Source organism: Macrobrachium rosenbergii, chromosome 10, assembly GCF_040412425.1.
Source record: "Macrobrachium rosenbergii isolate ZJJX-2024 chromosome 10, ASM4041242v1, whole genome shotgun sequence".
Taxonomy (NCBI): Eukaryota; Metazoa; Arthropoda; class Malacostraca; order Decapoda; family Palaemonidae; genus Macrobrachium; species Macrobrachium rosenbergii.
The window spans coordinates 3,789,616-3,807,607 of NC_089750.1; the positions used below are offsets into that span (position 1 = coordinate 3,789,616).

Sequence of the window (17,992 nt, forward strand, 5' to 3'; positions counted from 1 at the left end):
GGATGGGTGGTGGATGTGACAGCTCTCTTCAGAAAATTGAGACCCATCCATTTGTGTATTCCATAAACCCTACTGCAACATCAAAATCCAGTCTTGTCACAGAAACTAATATTTGGAAGACTAAATGGTATCTGCTTATAATTTCCATAATACATTTTATAACTTCATGCTCTCTCTTCATGTATCATTTGGATGAGTTTTCGTCCTTATTTCACTTTTACCTACTGAAAGATGACAGGAAAAAGCCTAGATTGAAGTAGTCATCAGGATGTTCAGATGGTTTAAATAGTGTCGGTGTAATAACTGTACAAATATGACAGAGTAGAGTTGTACAGTACAAATATTATTGAGGGACCAAACACAAAAGGCTGTTTTTAACCTCTCTACAGTATAGTAGCTGAATATTTAAATAATGGGTTACTGTATATGTAAGGAAGCACTGTAGGCAGTCAGATATCCCTCGTTTTATTTCCTCTATCTCTTTTTAAGAAATCTTATCATGTTGAAGAAGGGCACTATTTATTTATATACCACTTATGCACCATATACTTTTTGTGAAGGTTATCATGTATCGTTAATCTTTAATAAATACTGACTTGGGCAGAAATTTTGTATGCAAGAGTATAGGTTCAATACTCATGATTGAGTTTTGAGAGCACATACCTTTTATAACAAAAACCTTGCTGCAAATCTGAAATTTTAGTTGACAGCATTTTTTTTTCTTTTTTTTTTCCAGAAGTAGCAGTGCAGGTTCAGGTGGCATGAGTGACGGAGGGTCCTTGGAACGTACAGCAGTTAGTCGTGCCAAGAATTCCAGCACTGAAGCTAATAAAGAATCCAGAGTTGATGCAACCCGTGTTGATGCCAATGACATCATCAATCAACTTTTTGAAGACACTAAGATAGAGTCACTAAAACCAGACGACTCTGCTGAAAGTAAGAATATTATATATCTCGTAAAGTACAGTAAATAGGCTGAACTTTTTTTTATAACACAGTACATGTAATGGACTAATTGGTATGTTGACTAGCAAGAGATTCCTTGTAAAAACTGGGAGGTAGAATTATGCCAGTGTGTTGTGGGCAAGATTAAAATGTATTTGTGACCACACGGGATTAGGCTCTTCAAGATGGTATTTTTGTGCGCCTGTATCCATGACTTTTATCTTACTGGATGGTTTTGTTTTCATTATTCTGGGAAAGGGGTATTTATTCTGTATCCATTTAAGCTATAATTATACTGTTCAGTAAAATCTTGCAATAACAGAACCTCTCCCACCCATATTACGAAGGCTATATCTTTTGCTGACAAGGCCATAGGTTACAGATAAAAACATACTTTTTTGTTGCATAGACTGGACAGAAATTTGTTTGAAGTTCAGTACTAAACAGACCCACAACAAAACTCAAAAAGGAGCCCTCTGCCCTTCAGACATTCTGTGAATTACATAGGTGAATTATCATTTTTCTGGGATCCCTGGTGCACTGCCATACTTGAGAGTTCCCAGCTTACCAAATAAACTTTTATGTCTGTGAAATAGTTAATTTCATTTACTAAATGCATAAAGTTTGTTTCTGTGCCCTGTTAGTTTTAACTTACTTTATAATGCAAGTGAGAACTGACGACCTTTTTTTTTTTCCCTTTCAGCATCTGGTTTGCAGTTGTACATTGGAAAGGACGGCACAACAGCCTTGGGTGGTTTGAGTCTCAAATCAGGAGAATACAAGCCTGTGGTGTTTGATAAGAGATAGCAGCAGCTGCAGTAAAACTGGGTTTCATCATTATTCACAAACAAAAGCAGAGAGCAGTTGGGCATCAATTTTGAAATCGTATCTGATTTATAACTTGCACTACCCTACTAGTCCCGTACAACCAGTAACGAGGGGTATATTGTATAGATGTCGCATGTAATATACGTTGTAAGTTGATATTGTTGATAAGGTTTCAGAATTGACTCCTCATAATTTTACCTGTCATTGAGGAGGAATGGCTGTATTGCTTCCAAACAACAAAAGAGACTGAAGTGAATGGTGCAAGTTTATGAAAATGGAAAATGTAAAAGGCATTAGGAGTCATTATGTAAGGAAACAATGGACCCGATCCCTAATAATGTAGTTAAAAATTTTGTGATATATGGTAACAGGTGAAAAATTCTCTTAATATATTTTTGATGTGTATGAATGCTAAAAGTGCTTGAGACTGTTGTGAAATTTCAGTTATATCCATTCCTGCTTACCCTGAATTTTTCTCAACAAAATCTTCATAAACTGTCACTTTATTCTACTGTGTTTGATGTAATGTAAAAGTGCCTTCTGTGTAAAAGAAGATTGGGTTTGCTGAATTCTGTTTGATTCTAAAATGTATACAGTATTGACAGAATTTACAATGTTTCAACCTGCGAACTGTAATCTTCAAGGCATTTGATTTCTCCACATTCTGGTAGCTAAACGTAATTTAACGGCTATGGAAAGTGCACAGCAAAAGCTGCATTATTCACTGATAGTACATAAAGCACAACATTGCAAATGATCTCATTTGCCCTTGTCTTTTCTAATTCTCTCTCCCAGCGTGTACAATAATCTTGAAAGATTTGTTGGTATGAATAATGAAGGGCAAAGTCTGTCCTCCCCCCTTACCCAATCTCATTGTGAATCAAAGTACAGTGTTAAGAATTCTGCAGTAGATTTAATATTGTTAAGTTGGCACACCTTTAGAAAATGAGTATCATCAGTTTCTCATTAATTTTGTGCTAGATTTACCTAAATAGGAAAGTTTCATTTTGTCCAGAAGAAAACCCTAGGGACATTCAGACAATTGTTAACCAATGTTCTTGTTAGGATTGTGTACAATTTTCTTTCAGTGAAGGGAGTAGATTCAAGGCAACTTATTGAAAAGCATAGCGTTTGGTAAGTAGTTTTTGTAGACTTGTAGAAAACTTTTCTTACCAAACAGTTGATAGAATTCAAAGGCCAGTTTCTGCTTGTGCATCAAGCAACTCATTGGTCCTTTCTATTACATTAGCCATTGTCAATTACTCAGCAGCTGTGCCATGGAGAGTACTTATGAAATAATGTTTTGACGAATGAAAGCACACCTTGATTTTTAAGCAATGTCCTTTTTATATACTTTTTTGTTAATGAACATGAGCACTTCAGCCACATTAATTGTATAGCTTTAATAATTGGTTATGAAAGTCACTGTGAATGTAGTGACAACTGTGAAAGTCAAGGGAATGTTTATTAAAAACAAATCCCCTTTTTTTTTCATTTATTCCAAAGAAACTTTAGCAGTTTCATTTTTGGAGATGTGACATTACACTAAAGAGTAATCATACAGGTTTCTTTATATTTGGATTGTTGTTAATATTGCACTGCTAAAGAAGTAAAAATAATGTCATTACAAAACTAGTCAAGCACTAACTGCAAATATACTTGGGTGCTTAAGTGAAATGGAAGAAATATTTATATTGAGGCCATATAGATTAGTGTGCCTTTCACTTTTTTTCTTTGTAAATAATTATGAAGATAATTGGGCATCATATGGAAACCTCTGACTGATATGGGCTCTTGATTTTTTTTCCACGAAAATTATGCCATTGTCAGAATACGTTAGCAATGCACAACATGTTGTAGATGTTACCCTTGGCACGAGTGATGCATATGACTACAAGATGTTTGATGATACAGGTGATATTTTTTAATATATGTTTAGTAATGTTATTGATAAGCTGCCAGATGTATTTTGATGTCTTCAGGTTTTTCACCGTAACTTTTGTATGTCATGTTGTAAGGGAATTCACTCGATGAGAATTTTGTATTTATTGTTATATCATAATTACGTATAAGTGACTTCCATCTCGATCTATGATCGTTGCTCACTCATGAGAATAGGACTGAATTTGTACAAAAGTAAAAAAGAAAAAAAGAATGCCAAATTCAATTTTGTATTCGTTTGTACGACTGAAAATTTTATGGTGAAGAAAAAAAAGAACAGAACTTCTTTACTGCCACCATCCTAAACATTTAGCATAATTTTTTTTGCCTGGGTATGATGATGATCCAGACATAAATAAATGACAATAGAGCCCACATTCCACAACAAATGTACCAATGTTACCTTTCAGACTTCTGTGTGTAGTTCTGTTTGTAATTTACTTTGTAAATAGAAAAATAACAATTATTCAATAAAGTCCATAAACTTGGAACATTTCAAGTATTCCTACTCCTTTTTCTTTATGTTCAATTCAGCAGTCAAGAATTACTTTAACATAATTCCTAAAATAATGAAAACTGGTAATAATCTCATCACTTTTCAACAGATTTAACAAACATATTCCAGCTTACACTTAAATATGAAAAAAATTTCAATACAAACTAGAGCCTTTCATGAATGAGTATCCTTCAGTGCAAGCTGGGATTGATCGTGGTTAATTGTGGAAGGAGGGTGTGTGGGGAAAACTGCAACTCACCTACCATCACCAAGTACTTTTTTTTTTATTTTTCCTTCAGCGTCAGGAACTAACCAGGGTGGTTGAGGTGGATTTTATAAGGCTGTGATCTGTATGCCTAGCAAAAATACAAAATGCCTTTGAAAATTTATGTTCCTAGAAAAATACAAGCCATCACCTTTTATGCAGAAGATTCATTCCTTACATGAGAGGGTGTATCGGTGTCTCAACTGACTGGCAAACTGAATTTCCACCTGGAACTATCTCTTTCCAGTCACAACAGTGAACAGGAGAGCACTGACTACCGTAACCACCCTGATCCAGAGTAAGACGTGTTTTGCTCATATAAGAAAACCTTGGAAAACCAAGTGTGACCCCTACAAAGAGTAACACAAGTTGGAAGGCAGCTAAAATACAGCAAATAAAAAAAAAAAAGGGTTTAGATCACAACAGAAGCAGTGATCCATGCCCTTCAGTCTGAAGATCTGGGTTAAGCAAGAGCAACAGCCTTTCACTGTGGAAACTTGAGTAAAGCTTGTCTTGATGTAGGTCAGCAAAGTTAATGATCCACCGAACAGAAGCTTCAATTGGAGAAAGACTCCTTCATGAAACTGATCACAAAACTTAGCCCATTTCCCTAGTATGCTTTAAATGAGGTTCTCTGAGGTACCCTCAACCAGTGCTACTCTGTACATGTAGCTGATAATGAAGAGTGAGCCATAGGTGGATCTCTCTGTACCTTGAACAAGACAGTGAGCAGATGAGGAAACCACTTGACAGGATGTCAAACAGTGTCAGTCTCAGCCCTGGTGGGATCAACATAGCAGTTCAAATTAGAGGAAAGGTGTAACCATCCAGACTGTCCAAGAGGTGTTGCAAGGTCCCTTCCAAAGCTGCCCAGGGCTAGCATGGGAACAGAACACCAGGAGTTCCATGCTAAGCTGCACGGCAATCAGATCAGTCAGAGTCTTACCCAAAACTCAAACAGCCTTTCTACTGTGCAAATGTGTAATAACCACTCTGTCCCTACTACCTAGCTATGGCAGCTAAGCTAATCCACAACGTTCCTCCCATCTTGAATGTACCTGACTAACAGTTTCACAGCATGTGAACTGCCCCCTCCTGCATCTGCCTTGCTAACTGACAGAGGTGAAGGGAATCCATCTCCCCTGCTTACTGACATGCCACAACAGCCATGCTGCTACTCTTCAACACTTTGCACTCCCAGGTCAGTACTGTTGATGGGTGCAGGCTGGGCCCTACAATGATTGCAATAACAAGGACATAATGTGGATTGGCACCTGTTTATGCCCTTTACACATTCATTGTTCACTTTTCTTTTCAAATTCATGTTGAAACAAAAAAATACCATACATACAATGAGAAAGACAAAAAATTTCAACTTTGCAGTCAGGAGTAGAACATAAAGTCCTCGCTCACCAGTGGTTGAGGAAAAAGTGCTTGATGACGGCAGGTGAGAGCAGGTTTCCCCCCACCCACCCTCGTATCACTACTGTATTAACTAGCTTGATGACGGCAGGTGAGAGCAGGTTTCCCCCCACCCACCCTCTTATCACTACTGTATTAACTACCTTGCTACTAAGTTCAACAGCCAATTCCAGCTTGCAAGAAGGGTACTCCTGCATGAAAGGTGATGGTTTACTTTTATGTAGAAACAACTAGTCTAAATATTACACACACATTAATAAACAAGATTCTGATGATGACTCAAATTTGTAACATGCACTCATATTCTTGCCTCTTAGCACAATTCTTGCAACATACTAGAATAAAAATTCATCTCCTAGGAAGGGATGTACTTTGAACTGTGATAACAGCATTGACAGGCATGAACAGTTGGATAAGAATTATGTTTGTTATATGTTTCCTAATTAAACAGATTGAAGAAAACTGACTAGAGTGCTAAACTGGTAAAACACTTGCTATATTTGTAATCATTACAAATAAGCTCAGTTACCTTAATTAAATGACTGAAATCTATCCAATTATTTAAAATCATACCAATGCAGATCTTTACACATCAAACTGAAAATATCACATTCTGCATAAAAATGACAAAGACCACAAAATAATTACTAATATTTACGTGAAGACTAAAATAAACATGCAGAGATCCTAAGTTGTGGAACCACCACCACCACCTCCACTTCCAACCTGCTGTTCAACTGCAACAAAAAAATTCACTGGAATTAGCACAGTGAAATAACACATTCGGATTTTTTAATTTAGGACATTAGCTTGTAAGGTTACAAAGTTAAACAAGACTATTAAATACCAATTCTGCACTCATGGGGGTTTCCAAAGTATTCATTCTCAATGACAAGTGAACATTTGAAAATGGTTAAACTGAGGGAATTTCAGAAGAAATGGATGCTGAGCAAATAACAGAAAGCAAGAGATGAGGACAAAGGGGACATACAAAAAATACCTTTAGTACCTTCTACAATGCACAAGGTGCATTTCAAATGGTACAACTCTTAATAGGATACCGAGTACCAACTCTTAATAGGATGCTGACAAGTGACAAATTACTAAAACCCTTCAGAGGAAATAGAACAAAATATTGTTCTTAAAATTACTTGTTCAGCCAATCATAAAACTTCTTCAGTCCCCTGCATCCCATACCAACAGGACATGTCCTTTCAGAGCCAAAGAGCTTCAATAAATAGATGTACTGTATACATTATTCAAAAATTTTTTTGCATTGTGAAATGATTAATCCTCATATCTCCTACCATTACAAGAAATGTCTTGTTACTTGAAATACTTCAATGCTAAGTTCATCAACTGCCTATACAAAATATAAACTTTAAAAATACCATCCCAACAGTTGCTGGTTACATGACCAGAGCAAAAAAAAGAAAAAAAAAACTTTCCAATAACAGACTACTAATGATTTTCTGGGAAGGACTAAAAGTACAATCTTACAGTGTAAGTGTTATTGTCACAGTGTGAAACTAAGGTATTGTACAGAATACCAAAGCATTCTATAGAATGCCAAAAATCAATGTACCAGCAAGTAAAAAACCAAGCATAGAACACTTTTCCCATATCACTACCCTAACCTAACAAAACCCAATATAATCTAATCACACCTAACCTAACTTTAATGGGATTTCACATGAAATCTTTTTACTACTTGACTTTTTAAACTTGAATTTTTCACTGTCAATAGCATATACTGGCTGTCATTGTCATAGCCTCAATACCCTCTTAACTGATCAAATTCATCAAACATTTTGAATATGCTTGTTACTAATCAAAGCCTAAGATCCAAATGCAAGAATATGAAAAATTCTGAGTTCCTTAACAAGATTTGTATCCAGCTCCAGATATCAGCATTTTCTCCTATTCTTGCATTTGAATCTCAGGCTTTCTAGTGATATTCAAAAAGTGTGAAGAATGTGAGAAGTTAAGAGGATACTGTAGTTATTACAATTACATATATATCTGGTAAAAAGTGTCCAGTAGATTCTATATGTGTATGTATAACAGCCTATAAAAACAAGATAATCAACTGAACTTGTCGACTGTGAAGAAGAAAGGGTGCCAGTAAAATATAAGTATCAAGATTTCCTCACTACTTTTACAAATCATACAGTATAAAATATTGTTGATCCAACTATTGCTTACTTGTGTTGGAGTTTTAAGTTTTAACCCCTCTCTATTCAGTACATTCATTTGCCTGATTTTTTTAAAGACTAACCACTGCAAAGAAAATACTGTTTACTTATGAAATCATACTGAAAACAAACTTCCATGGAAGCTTCCCTACCTTTATATGCATACTCTAAGGCTGTGGCAATGGTCTGCATGTCCCCTTCGATCGTAGCGGCCCAGTTCTGTACGTGACCAACTTCTTTCATCGAGTCTGTGAAAGAAGCAATCAATCCAAGCCACTGTGATGTCTGCCTCTGAAAGTTTGTTGCATTTTGTTCAAGTTGGCTTGCTTCGCTGTCCAGTCGCTTCTGATTCAAGTATGCCTGAGCAACTCTGCAATAACAAATGACAAGTTTATGACATGGTTGAGTTTAGGATACTTTAAGCAACTGCAATATTTCCTACCATACTTTTAATATTTTCTAGTACACTAATATTTCCCAACATGTGGACCCACATTTCAAAGTTGTTTTCACATGATGCATCCACAGCAAACAGAAAATTTTGAAATGATGCAGACTCCTAACATCAGACCAGCTGATGCCACTATGGATGAGATACCACAACAAGGCATCTTTTCTCTATGAACCACCATCATCTTGTGGCATTTAGATGATAGGAAGGGAATGCTATGAACTCAACCATTACAACCCAGATGTCCTACAGACTTTTACCCCTAAAGGAATGGGGCCAAAAAGTTTTGGAGATGATCAACTGCTACTGAATCTGGAAGCTTGAAGCAGCTAGGAAAAATAATCTGACCACTGATAGAATGCCAAAGAAATTAAACATGCCAATGGTCTGATATCCCCTCTTCCTCATCACACAAAAAACTTCCAAAAATTTCTACAAACTAACTGGCACAAAATAAAACCCTTTTGTATTTCCTCCCTGTAACATAGAAAATGTAATTTTAAAAATACACTATACAGTACAGTAATTAATGCAAAAATCATCACCATACAAAACAATAAAACGAACAAATTGGCATAATACAATGTAAATGATTAAGGTAAAAAGTTTACATCAAACTAAATTTGGCAATAAAATGAATAAACAACACAATACTGTATATATACATATGAGTATACATAATTATTTGTGTAAATTTCTCACTGGGCAAAATCGGACAACTTCTTGATCACTGTGGTGTCCTTCACATATAAACTAACACCACGCTGGCTACTCAGTCACTTATTATTCCAGCCATGTTGCAAAGATGATTCCCAACATGTTAACTGTAATCATGGCATTCTAACTGAAACAATATCACTGAAACTGAAGAAGGAACAAGGAAGAGAGAGTTTAACCAACGTAACAAACACAGAAGCAGCGTTGACATGTACACCATGCTGAATGTGGGACTCCCTCTGCAAAGGGAAGCTTCTTTCATCTACTGATGACTAAATTTTCAACTCTGTACATTACACAGTAGAGCATAAGTAAAATAAGACGTTTGTAAACAAAACTAGTAAAATCCAATATATTGCACTCACCCTACATTCAGATGATCTACTAGAGCATGGGTAAGATTACTACTGGCCTGAACAGCTTCTTTACGTCTACGTTCTGAAACAGAAAATAATCATGAAAAAGTTCTTGCTAACAAATAAACCCTTGCTTTAACCAAGCAAAGTTTACAATGTTAGTATGGTGATGTATGATCAAAATATTAAAGTAATTACTGAAAGATAACCTTATATAGGATTACAGGTAAAACAAGTGGGATTTGCATTAAGGCAGTCCCCGGTTATCGGCAGGCTTGGTTATCGGTGATCCAGTTTTATAGCGCTTGTCTTGCGATGAAAATCATAGATTTTAGGCACCAATACACACCTAACAGGGGCATCGATCTCTGGTTATCAGCAATTTTCACTTATTGTCATGCTGTCCAAACAGAACCCCCGCCAATAACTGGGGACTGCCTTATCTTCCATTTTAACAATAACATTTAATGCACCAGGTGCAGATTAGGCTTCATCTAGTATGTCAGGATTATTATCCTAATCATTTTATAATAGTTAAGACTCTCTGAGGGCTGGCATGAGGCTATGAAAGGTAGAAATTGGAAGATGAAGTTCAAGAAACTGAAAGGGAACAGGTAAATGGGAAGAGACCAAAGGAAACGTGAAGAAGACACACCATATAAAGTGAAGCTTTGTATGTAAGAGACTGGGATAGGTTTAAAGATTTTACATGAATGGCCTCATGAGGAAGGGGAAGTGAAAGCACTTGTCCTCTTTATTCAACTGGGAGTGATAAGATTACAGTACTCGGTATCATAGAAGTATGTGATACAAGGGTGAGAGGCTTGATGTGTAATGAAGTACACACAGTTAAACATAAGCAGAAGTTCAGTACCAAGCGCTTTCACGTTTATTAACGCATCATTCGTGACCCGACGATGTGTTAATAAACGTGAAAGCGCTTGGTACTGAACTTCTGCCCGTCATTTTCCTGTGGGATTCGCTTATACACTGAAGTCACGTGCATCTATTGATTTTTCAAGCACAGTTAAACATGTGGCCTAAAAGGTAAAAAAAAAAAATCTTACAGTAATGCCTGAGACAAAAACTGTAGCAGCAAGTTCATTGGTATGGACCAGAAACTTGTGTTATCCAGAAACAAATTAATCTTCCATGTGGAAGAAAGGATTTCTCTGGCACTCTATCACTGCTCACAGCCGTTGGTGTTACTTCCAACTTTCTGGCCAAGATATCGCTAAACTTATTCAAGGATGGATATTCCTCAAGTGCAGACTCCTTGAACAACATTTTACTGGATGTCCTATACACTGGAGGATATGTGCCCATTTCTTATGGGTTTTTTAGCCCTGGTGTCTGAGTTACGCTACTTTATTACATAGAAGAAATATTCTTCTTCCATAAAAAAAAACATTAGGAAATGGATTTCCAAAAACTCTGTCAATTTCTATCATTAATGGACAGCCACACAAATATTATAACTAGATTCTCATATGGCTATCCAAAGCATCTGTTCTTCAATGAGGGGTGAAGACATGACAAACAAAATCATAGACATTGGACAGCTATACAGAAAGAAAACAAAGACAATGCGGCATACTTTTACTGCTGCCTAATTTGTCATTTGTAAGGCACATTGTCTGCAGTTCCCATCAAATAGGTCCACACAAAGGACTGCTTGTAAAGCAAAGAATCCAACATACGGTGGGGCCTATCTGTGTTTTTAAAACACCCAAATGAAACAAAAGAATTTATATGCTGAGTTGCAAGCATTCATTAGGCAGAAACCAGTTAAGGATACTGATTAATTACTGAATTAAAGCAGCCCATCCAATACCAAAGTAACTGGGTGAAGTCAAGCAAGATCCGTATAATGAAAGAAAATACAAAGATTTTTTCACAATATTTTTTTTATTTATGAAGTATCTTGAGTCCCTAAAACGCAAAGTATTTTGGAGAAACTAGTGCTTAAATCAAACCTACCCTGCTCCAGTGATACATAGCAGTCAATGAAAAATGTGTTGGGCTTGAAAATCTTCAAGGTATGTGCAGAATTCAAAAAATATTGCATGAGTAATTCATCTGTCATATTACTAATAGAAAAGACTTATAAGCCTTCTAATTCATAAAGGGATAACATCTATAATACATTCAAAAATCACTCTCTGATAAAAATCTAGTTATTACATCACGTGGGATGCAGTGAAAGGCCGACATTTCAAAACTGCAACTGACACACATCATAACCAAACCACCAAGAACAAAACAAAAAACATAAAAAATCTAAAATACTGTACATATGAAATGATTCTGAAGACATCTAACAGAATGTATAAACCTCACTGACAAGCTACTTCTACTGGAAGCCTTATGCAGCGCAGTTTATTGGTGCCTGTATTAAAGGTGTTTGAAGTGTCCCTTCAGTCTAAGCTTCACTTTTCATCCATCTCCCTTGTCAAACCCCAATCAGCTGCCAAATTTCTTTTAACTTTGCCCTGTGCCAATAATCTACTTTTATTTAAGAAATGTTAATCAAAAATTACATTAAACTACTTTATACTGTATAATAATATACTACTACTACAGAACTTTATAATTTAATATATACAGTAATACCAAAACATATTGTATTATGAAAACATCAAGAAAAACCCCCAGATCTGCCTGCAAAAGCATAACAGGGATAGTATAACGATGCATTCTGCTACAGCATAATGAACTCCACTCACACATAAACCAGGATAACATAATATTAAGAGCCTTATAATCTGCCATTATTGAAGTCCTTCCATTTTTAAGATCACTCACCATTAACTACTGTACTGCATTTTCTATTTGGTAAAATACTAATACTTATATATTATACTGAGGTTAAAAAATCACAAGTATGTACTCTTAAAACCAAACCAATAAAAAAAAATCGAAACGTCTCACCTTGTTCTTCTTTACGACTTTGCTGTCGGCTCTGATGCTCTTTGACCATAGACGATAACATCGCTATAAGTTACAGTCAGCCAGTTTCCTGGTGGGAATAAAGAAAGATTATAATTTATTACCTATAAAAATGTATTTGGCAATTAAACTGTACAGCAAAACCAATGAATCAACAAAACAAAATGACATGATAACAACATTCTACTGAAGCAACATATTTCCAGAAGCTAATTCATCACCACAGTAAGACAACTTTAAGGGTAAAACACTTTCAAAGTGTTTTATAAAGAAAATCCTTGCCAAAAGATCCTCTCCAGTATGTTAAGTCAAATTCAAACAGTGAGGCTAAACCTAAAATAATGTATACTCAAGAATGTTCTTTAAATTTTAAGTTGATTTTTTGGCTAGAAGTGAATGTGAAGAGTCAAGCATTAAAATAAACAAACATACCTAACATTTTCAGAGTCAACAAAATCAAAGGAAGGTGGTACGGTACATAAGTTCCATGGGTTGATGACTTATTTTCATTATTTCAAAAGTAGCTTAAAGAGATCACAAACATTAAGACAGTTATATGGGAACAGGCTAAAAGAAATGGACTAAAAGTAAAGGTTAGAAGGTAAATTTAGTTGGACTAAAAGGATGCTGAAAATAACCTTGAATATTTACAATAAATTGTGCAACACTAAGTACACTGTCAGCAATACCACACCACAGGGAAGTTTTATGAAGTCTCAGTAGGCTGGCTGAGTCCAGAGTTCCAAGCCAAAACTCATACCTTTTAAAAACTTAGCACATTTTCATATAAGGCCATTAAAACCTAAAAACTCCCTCAATTAAATTCCATGTGAAAATGGATAGCAGTTCAGTGGCAGCATTCACATTAATATTTCTAGGAACTGTGAGAACCTTCAAACGACGGATTCTAAGTGTCAACTTTTTCATTATAAAACATTTTTGACTTGAAAATCTATATGAAAAACTTACCAATGGGGTGTTCATATGGACATACATATAAACGTATCTCCAAAACCTCATTATCATCATCCAGGAAACTTCACTTACATGAGTGTATCTAGGTGACTGGTTTACGTAGAAGCTGTGCAATTTCAGGTGTAAAATTTTGATGTCCAAACCTAGGTGACTATATTACAGTCATATGTTGATCTGGGACTGTACTATGTCATCTGCTGCTGCTATGACTAAGGTTTGATTTCCCATTGTTAGTGATGCATTCTTGTTTAATCTTTGCCAATAATAATTTGCTCATTTCTTCTTTATTCCTTCTACAAAATCTACTCCTATCCTATTTCTTCCTTTCTTATTCCCACAATAACATTCTATTATGGGGAACCTTTCTGGTCAAGTTCACGTTCTTTAAAATTGTTTCGTAGGAATATGAGCACACTACTTCTCCAATGGCTAACAGAGCAAAATTTCAATGTTAATTTTTTCATAAATTTTATATACAGTATACTGCATTTTGTGTACAATACTGTACAGTGTATGTGTTGTTTATATGCATACCAAAGTTTGTTGCTTGTAAGCATCATTTAGTGTACAGTACTGTATACGGTTATGCAGTATTGACAAGGTAGGGTGAGTGAGGGTACAAAGTTGCTGTTTTACATCCATACTGTTTTTTTACAATGTCTATAAATTTAGATGTATGCAATGAATTCTAATCTTTTTACATACTTTAGTAGACCCACTCTACCTCAAGTATTGATGGAATTTTGTCAAGATTCATTAAAAAATAAATAAAGAGAATGTTGCAGAATGTTCTTAGCTTAACTGGGGAAATATTGTTAGTGTCTACACCTCTCTCTAAAGGCGCAAAACAATCGACATCCAAGATGTCCAGAAGCCATGATCAACTAAAAGCCCTGCGGATGACGTCAAGAGAAAGTGTGCAAAATATCATCATAACTTGTAACAAAACATTTTCATAATTCCACTTGTGTAGTTTAAGATACTCTACACAATTCTTTAATATTTTCATTTGGAAGATTTTTGATTCCCATATTCATTTCCTTATATCTAAATTCAAGCCCTACATTCCCCAAAGGCAGCTTAGGCTGGATAAGTCCTTTAAGAGAACTGGCAACATAGCTCAAAATCTGTGCCAAGTTTAAAAAAAAAAAAAAAGGGCATCCTTTAAATCATTACCAAGTATAAAACATTATGAAGGGTCTTAATATGATAAAAACGAAATCTCACATTGATTTATTTTAGGTCTATAGTGCATTTAAACACTACCCAAACTGACTGATGACGTTTGATATGGGACTGCCACTGCCCACCCCTGCCCTGCCCAAAACGACAAGGTTTGGAAATACTATAATAAACTTATAGTGTACCTGAAAGGCTTTTATTCGACCCACTTGTGTACTGGGAAGACTCAACATATTTCAACATATTTGGGAATGGATCAAAGCATGACATGAAACCTTAGGTAAGGAGGTAGGTTCAAGGAATCCAGAAAAGGAGTGTGCCTTTGATTAAACAGTGAGGTTAGGATAGGTCTGGACACAGTATTTATCTCAAGCCAACAATTTAGATGCGATTAGGTAGATTGGGAGGTTCAAAAGTTGACAAAACCACCCACGTCATCGAAGAAAGTATCCTCGGTACTAGTCGACTCAAAGACTTGGAGGAACCACCAATATATTAGCAAAGCAAAGGATACATCTATCGAAAGTATCAACGCCTCAAATTGTCACCTCTACTCGAGACTTCTGTACTTATCTGGTACAATATTAAGATGAATTTTTTGCATGGCTAATTTTTTGGATGTGGTTAATTTTTGGATATATCTTTTAAACTGGATATTAAATTATCAGTACATACAGTAAAGTCTAGGCTCGAATCTATGTGGAATGATTGCTGGCTGTGAGATATCTTGGAAATGCTCAAGTAGCCTATATTACGAGGTCTTTGTTACCTATCAGAATTTACTGTAAAGTACTTAATCAGAATATCTGAACCCTGGGCATCTAATAAACTGAGGAGTTAACTGGACTCATGTTGTTAGGGAAGTAATCAGACGTGGATAAGGGAAAAAAGTTTTTTCAGCATAAAAGAAGCTTTTCGTAAAATTACAATGGATCGATTGTTTAGGTTATATTAATTTTCTGTGATGTTTCGGTTTGATCTGAATGTTGACTTTTGGTAATGCTAGGGAAGAGCTCTGCACAGACATATTACTTACAACAAAGTTTTTAGACAGAACAATACAGAAAAGGGTGTATATGATGCATTATGGGTGGGACCTACGAGGTCATTCTGTGCTGAAGGGGAAACAGAGTGAAAAGGTGTGAAAGGTGTAACAAGAGGAAAACCTCAAAGCAGTTGCACTATGAATCAATTGTTAGGAAAATGTGGAAAGTACGATGGAAGGAAGAGAATAGGAAAGGAGGTACAGTAAAAGGAACAAAAAGGGATGCAGGCAGGGGCTGAAGGCATGCTGCAAAGAACCTTAAGTATTGACTACAGTGCACCGCATGAGGCACATTGACGGCACTACCCCCTTATGAGATTTACTGCATAAAACATTAACAAAAAATGCTAAATGGCAATTCTAGGTCGGGTGTCCGTGGTGAGCTAGCCTATGGCAATTGACGTTTTTCTATGTTATTTTACCTGTTGAACAAGAATTTAAAATAATATTTTGTCGGTCGGCTGTAACTAAAACGTAATTGACCCTTGAAAACTGCATGTCTGTACCAGTGGGTCGCACACAGCTCGAGGTTAAATTACAGTTTAGCAAGTAAAATAACATAGGAAAACGTCAAATGCCACTCTCTCGCAGTTCTGGCGAAGCGCAGAAAACCGGCAACTGCTGAATGCTGACTGGTGTACCAAAAGCTAGTGCATGCGTGTTAAGGCTTAGAATCAGTAGTACTAGTAATGAATGAAAAGTGCCTTTGGAACGGCTCCCACTATCCATTTATTCGCCCTTCTTTTTACGCTTGTTTTTCGCATTCCAAATGACATATATAACAGGAAATACAACAATAAGGTACCGAAACCTTTTCCCCAAGTTATTTACCCCACCAAAAAACCCAATTCCCAACGGGTCTCCCTCGAAGGGGTTTTACCACACCAGTTCTAAGATGATTTACAGCTTAATTACAGCCGAGCGACAAAATATTACTTTAAATTCTTGTTCAGCAGGTAAAGTTCTATGGAACAACGTCAACTGCCATAGCCGAGCTCACCGCGGACAGCGGGCTTAGATCTACCTGCTAAATTTCAATTATTTGGATAAAATTTTCAAGTTAAACCACCTGCATTGTAGGCCAACGTACCATTAATAAACAATACCTACGTGCAGAGCTCTTCCTTACAATTACCCGAATTCCTTAACTCTGGTGAAGGCAGACAGAGGCCTATGGCATATATTTAGACTCTAACTAAGCTTCTCCTTCTTCTCTCGTTCTCCGAGTCGGCCATTATGGAATGTCCCTTCGCCGTTTAGTACTGGCCTGGGGTACCCATACGTTAACAAGTTATTGCAATTGCCGGAAGGGATATGAACCGTTCGAAACAGACGTATGTAGGCCAAACCCTTATCGGCCTAAAATACCCCCGTTATTAGGCTACCCATAGGCCTAATCATTTTAATTTCACAAAGTCATAAGACCTTCTTTTCTGCTGTGCCTCATACCTCTCATTCTTATATTATTATTATTTCCAAAGGCATCCAGTCCGTATAAACGTCGTCCATTGGAGAAATATTAAAATAAAATAAAATTCCCCCGCCTATAACGTAATGTCATTAATATCAAGGCCTTTATGGAATAAAAACTAATTTTCCAGATCGACGGAATACCTTTGAATGAAAAAATAAACTCACCTTTTATTATAAATTAATCTGAATTCTTCACAACACTCGCTACAGGGAAGTAAACAACTTTGACAGGAGGAGAATGTCAGGAAGACTACGGGTTCGAGTAGTCAGGTGATTCTCGATACTAATTTTTATAGAAAACCTTCAAGTATATATATTTCAGGGAAACTCATATAAACAACTACTACTTATATATATATTGCTCGCATTTATTTAATTCAGTATGTGCTTGTGCTTTTCCATTTTCCAGAATAGTTTTTTTTTCAGATGGTTGAATGCACCATCTAGCTTTGTTTTATGTCTTCCAAAGACTATGGTAGTACAAACCAATTTTTATCAATTTTCTTTTGCTACTTTTCCTTGCAGTGGAAATAACTACAATTACTTAATTTAGCGCTTGTTTCTACTTGTCTATTTTCCTGCATTAAATTTTTAAATAGAATAACGTAACATCAAGGTACAATGTTCATGGTATCAGCATTGCACTTAAATTTTTGTTTATATTACTTTCAGTAACCACTGCATAGTAATTTTTATTGCTTTTTTTGACAGGGAACTAAAAATCGTAATTGCATTTCCGTAGATTTGACTTC

The 17,992-nt window shown here is 36.0% G+C and overlaps 2 protein-coding genes across 7 annotated transcripts in view; one reads left to right on the forward strand and one right to left on the reverse strand.

The window, feature by feature from the left end:
• The window catches only part of LOC136842428 (early estrogen-induced gene 1 protein), a 337,802-nt gene extending 333,597 nt beyond the window's left edge, over positions 1-4,205 (forward strand). For all 6 annotated transcript variants that reach the window (XM_067109755.1, XM_067109757.1, XM_067109752.1 and 3 more), the window contains 2 exons: positions 737-936; positions 1,649-4,205. In XM_067109755.1, coding sequence (XP_066965856.1) covers positions 737-936; positions 1,649-1,752 — 304 coding nt within the window. In that variant the 3' untranslated portion in view covers positions 1,753-4,205. The remainder of the gene's footprint in view (positions 1-736; positions 937-1,648) is intronic.
• Blos1 (biogenesis of lysosome-related organelles complex 1 subunit 1) lies at positions 3,805-17,530 on the reverse strand. Its single transcript, XM_067109758.1, has 6 exons — positions 17,406-17,530; positions 12,548-12,635; positions 9,626-9,698; positions 8,245-8,462; positions 6,015-6,634; positions 3,805-5,949 (listed from the first exon to the last, which is right to left on the reverse strand). Exons 2-5 carry the CDS (start codon positions 12,606-12,608, stop codon positions 6,585-6,587), a joined length of 402 nt encoding a protein of 133 aa, XP_066965859.1. The 5' UTR covers positions 12,609-12,635; positions 17,406-17,530; the 3' UTR covers positions 3,805-5,949; positions 6,015-6,584.
• Positions 17,531-17,992: the final 462 nt, after the last annotated feature.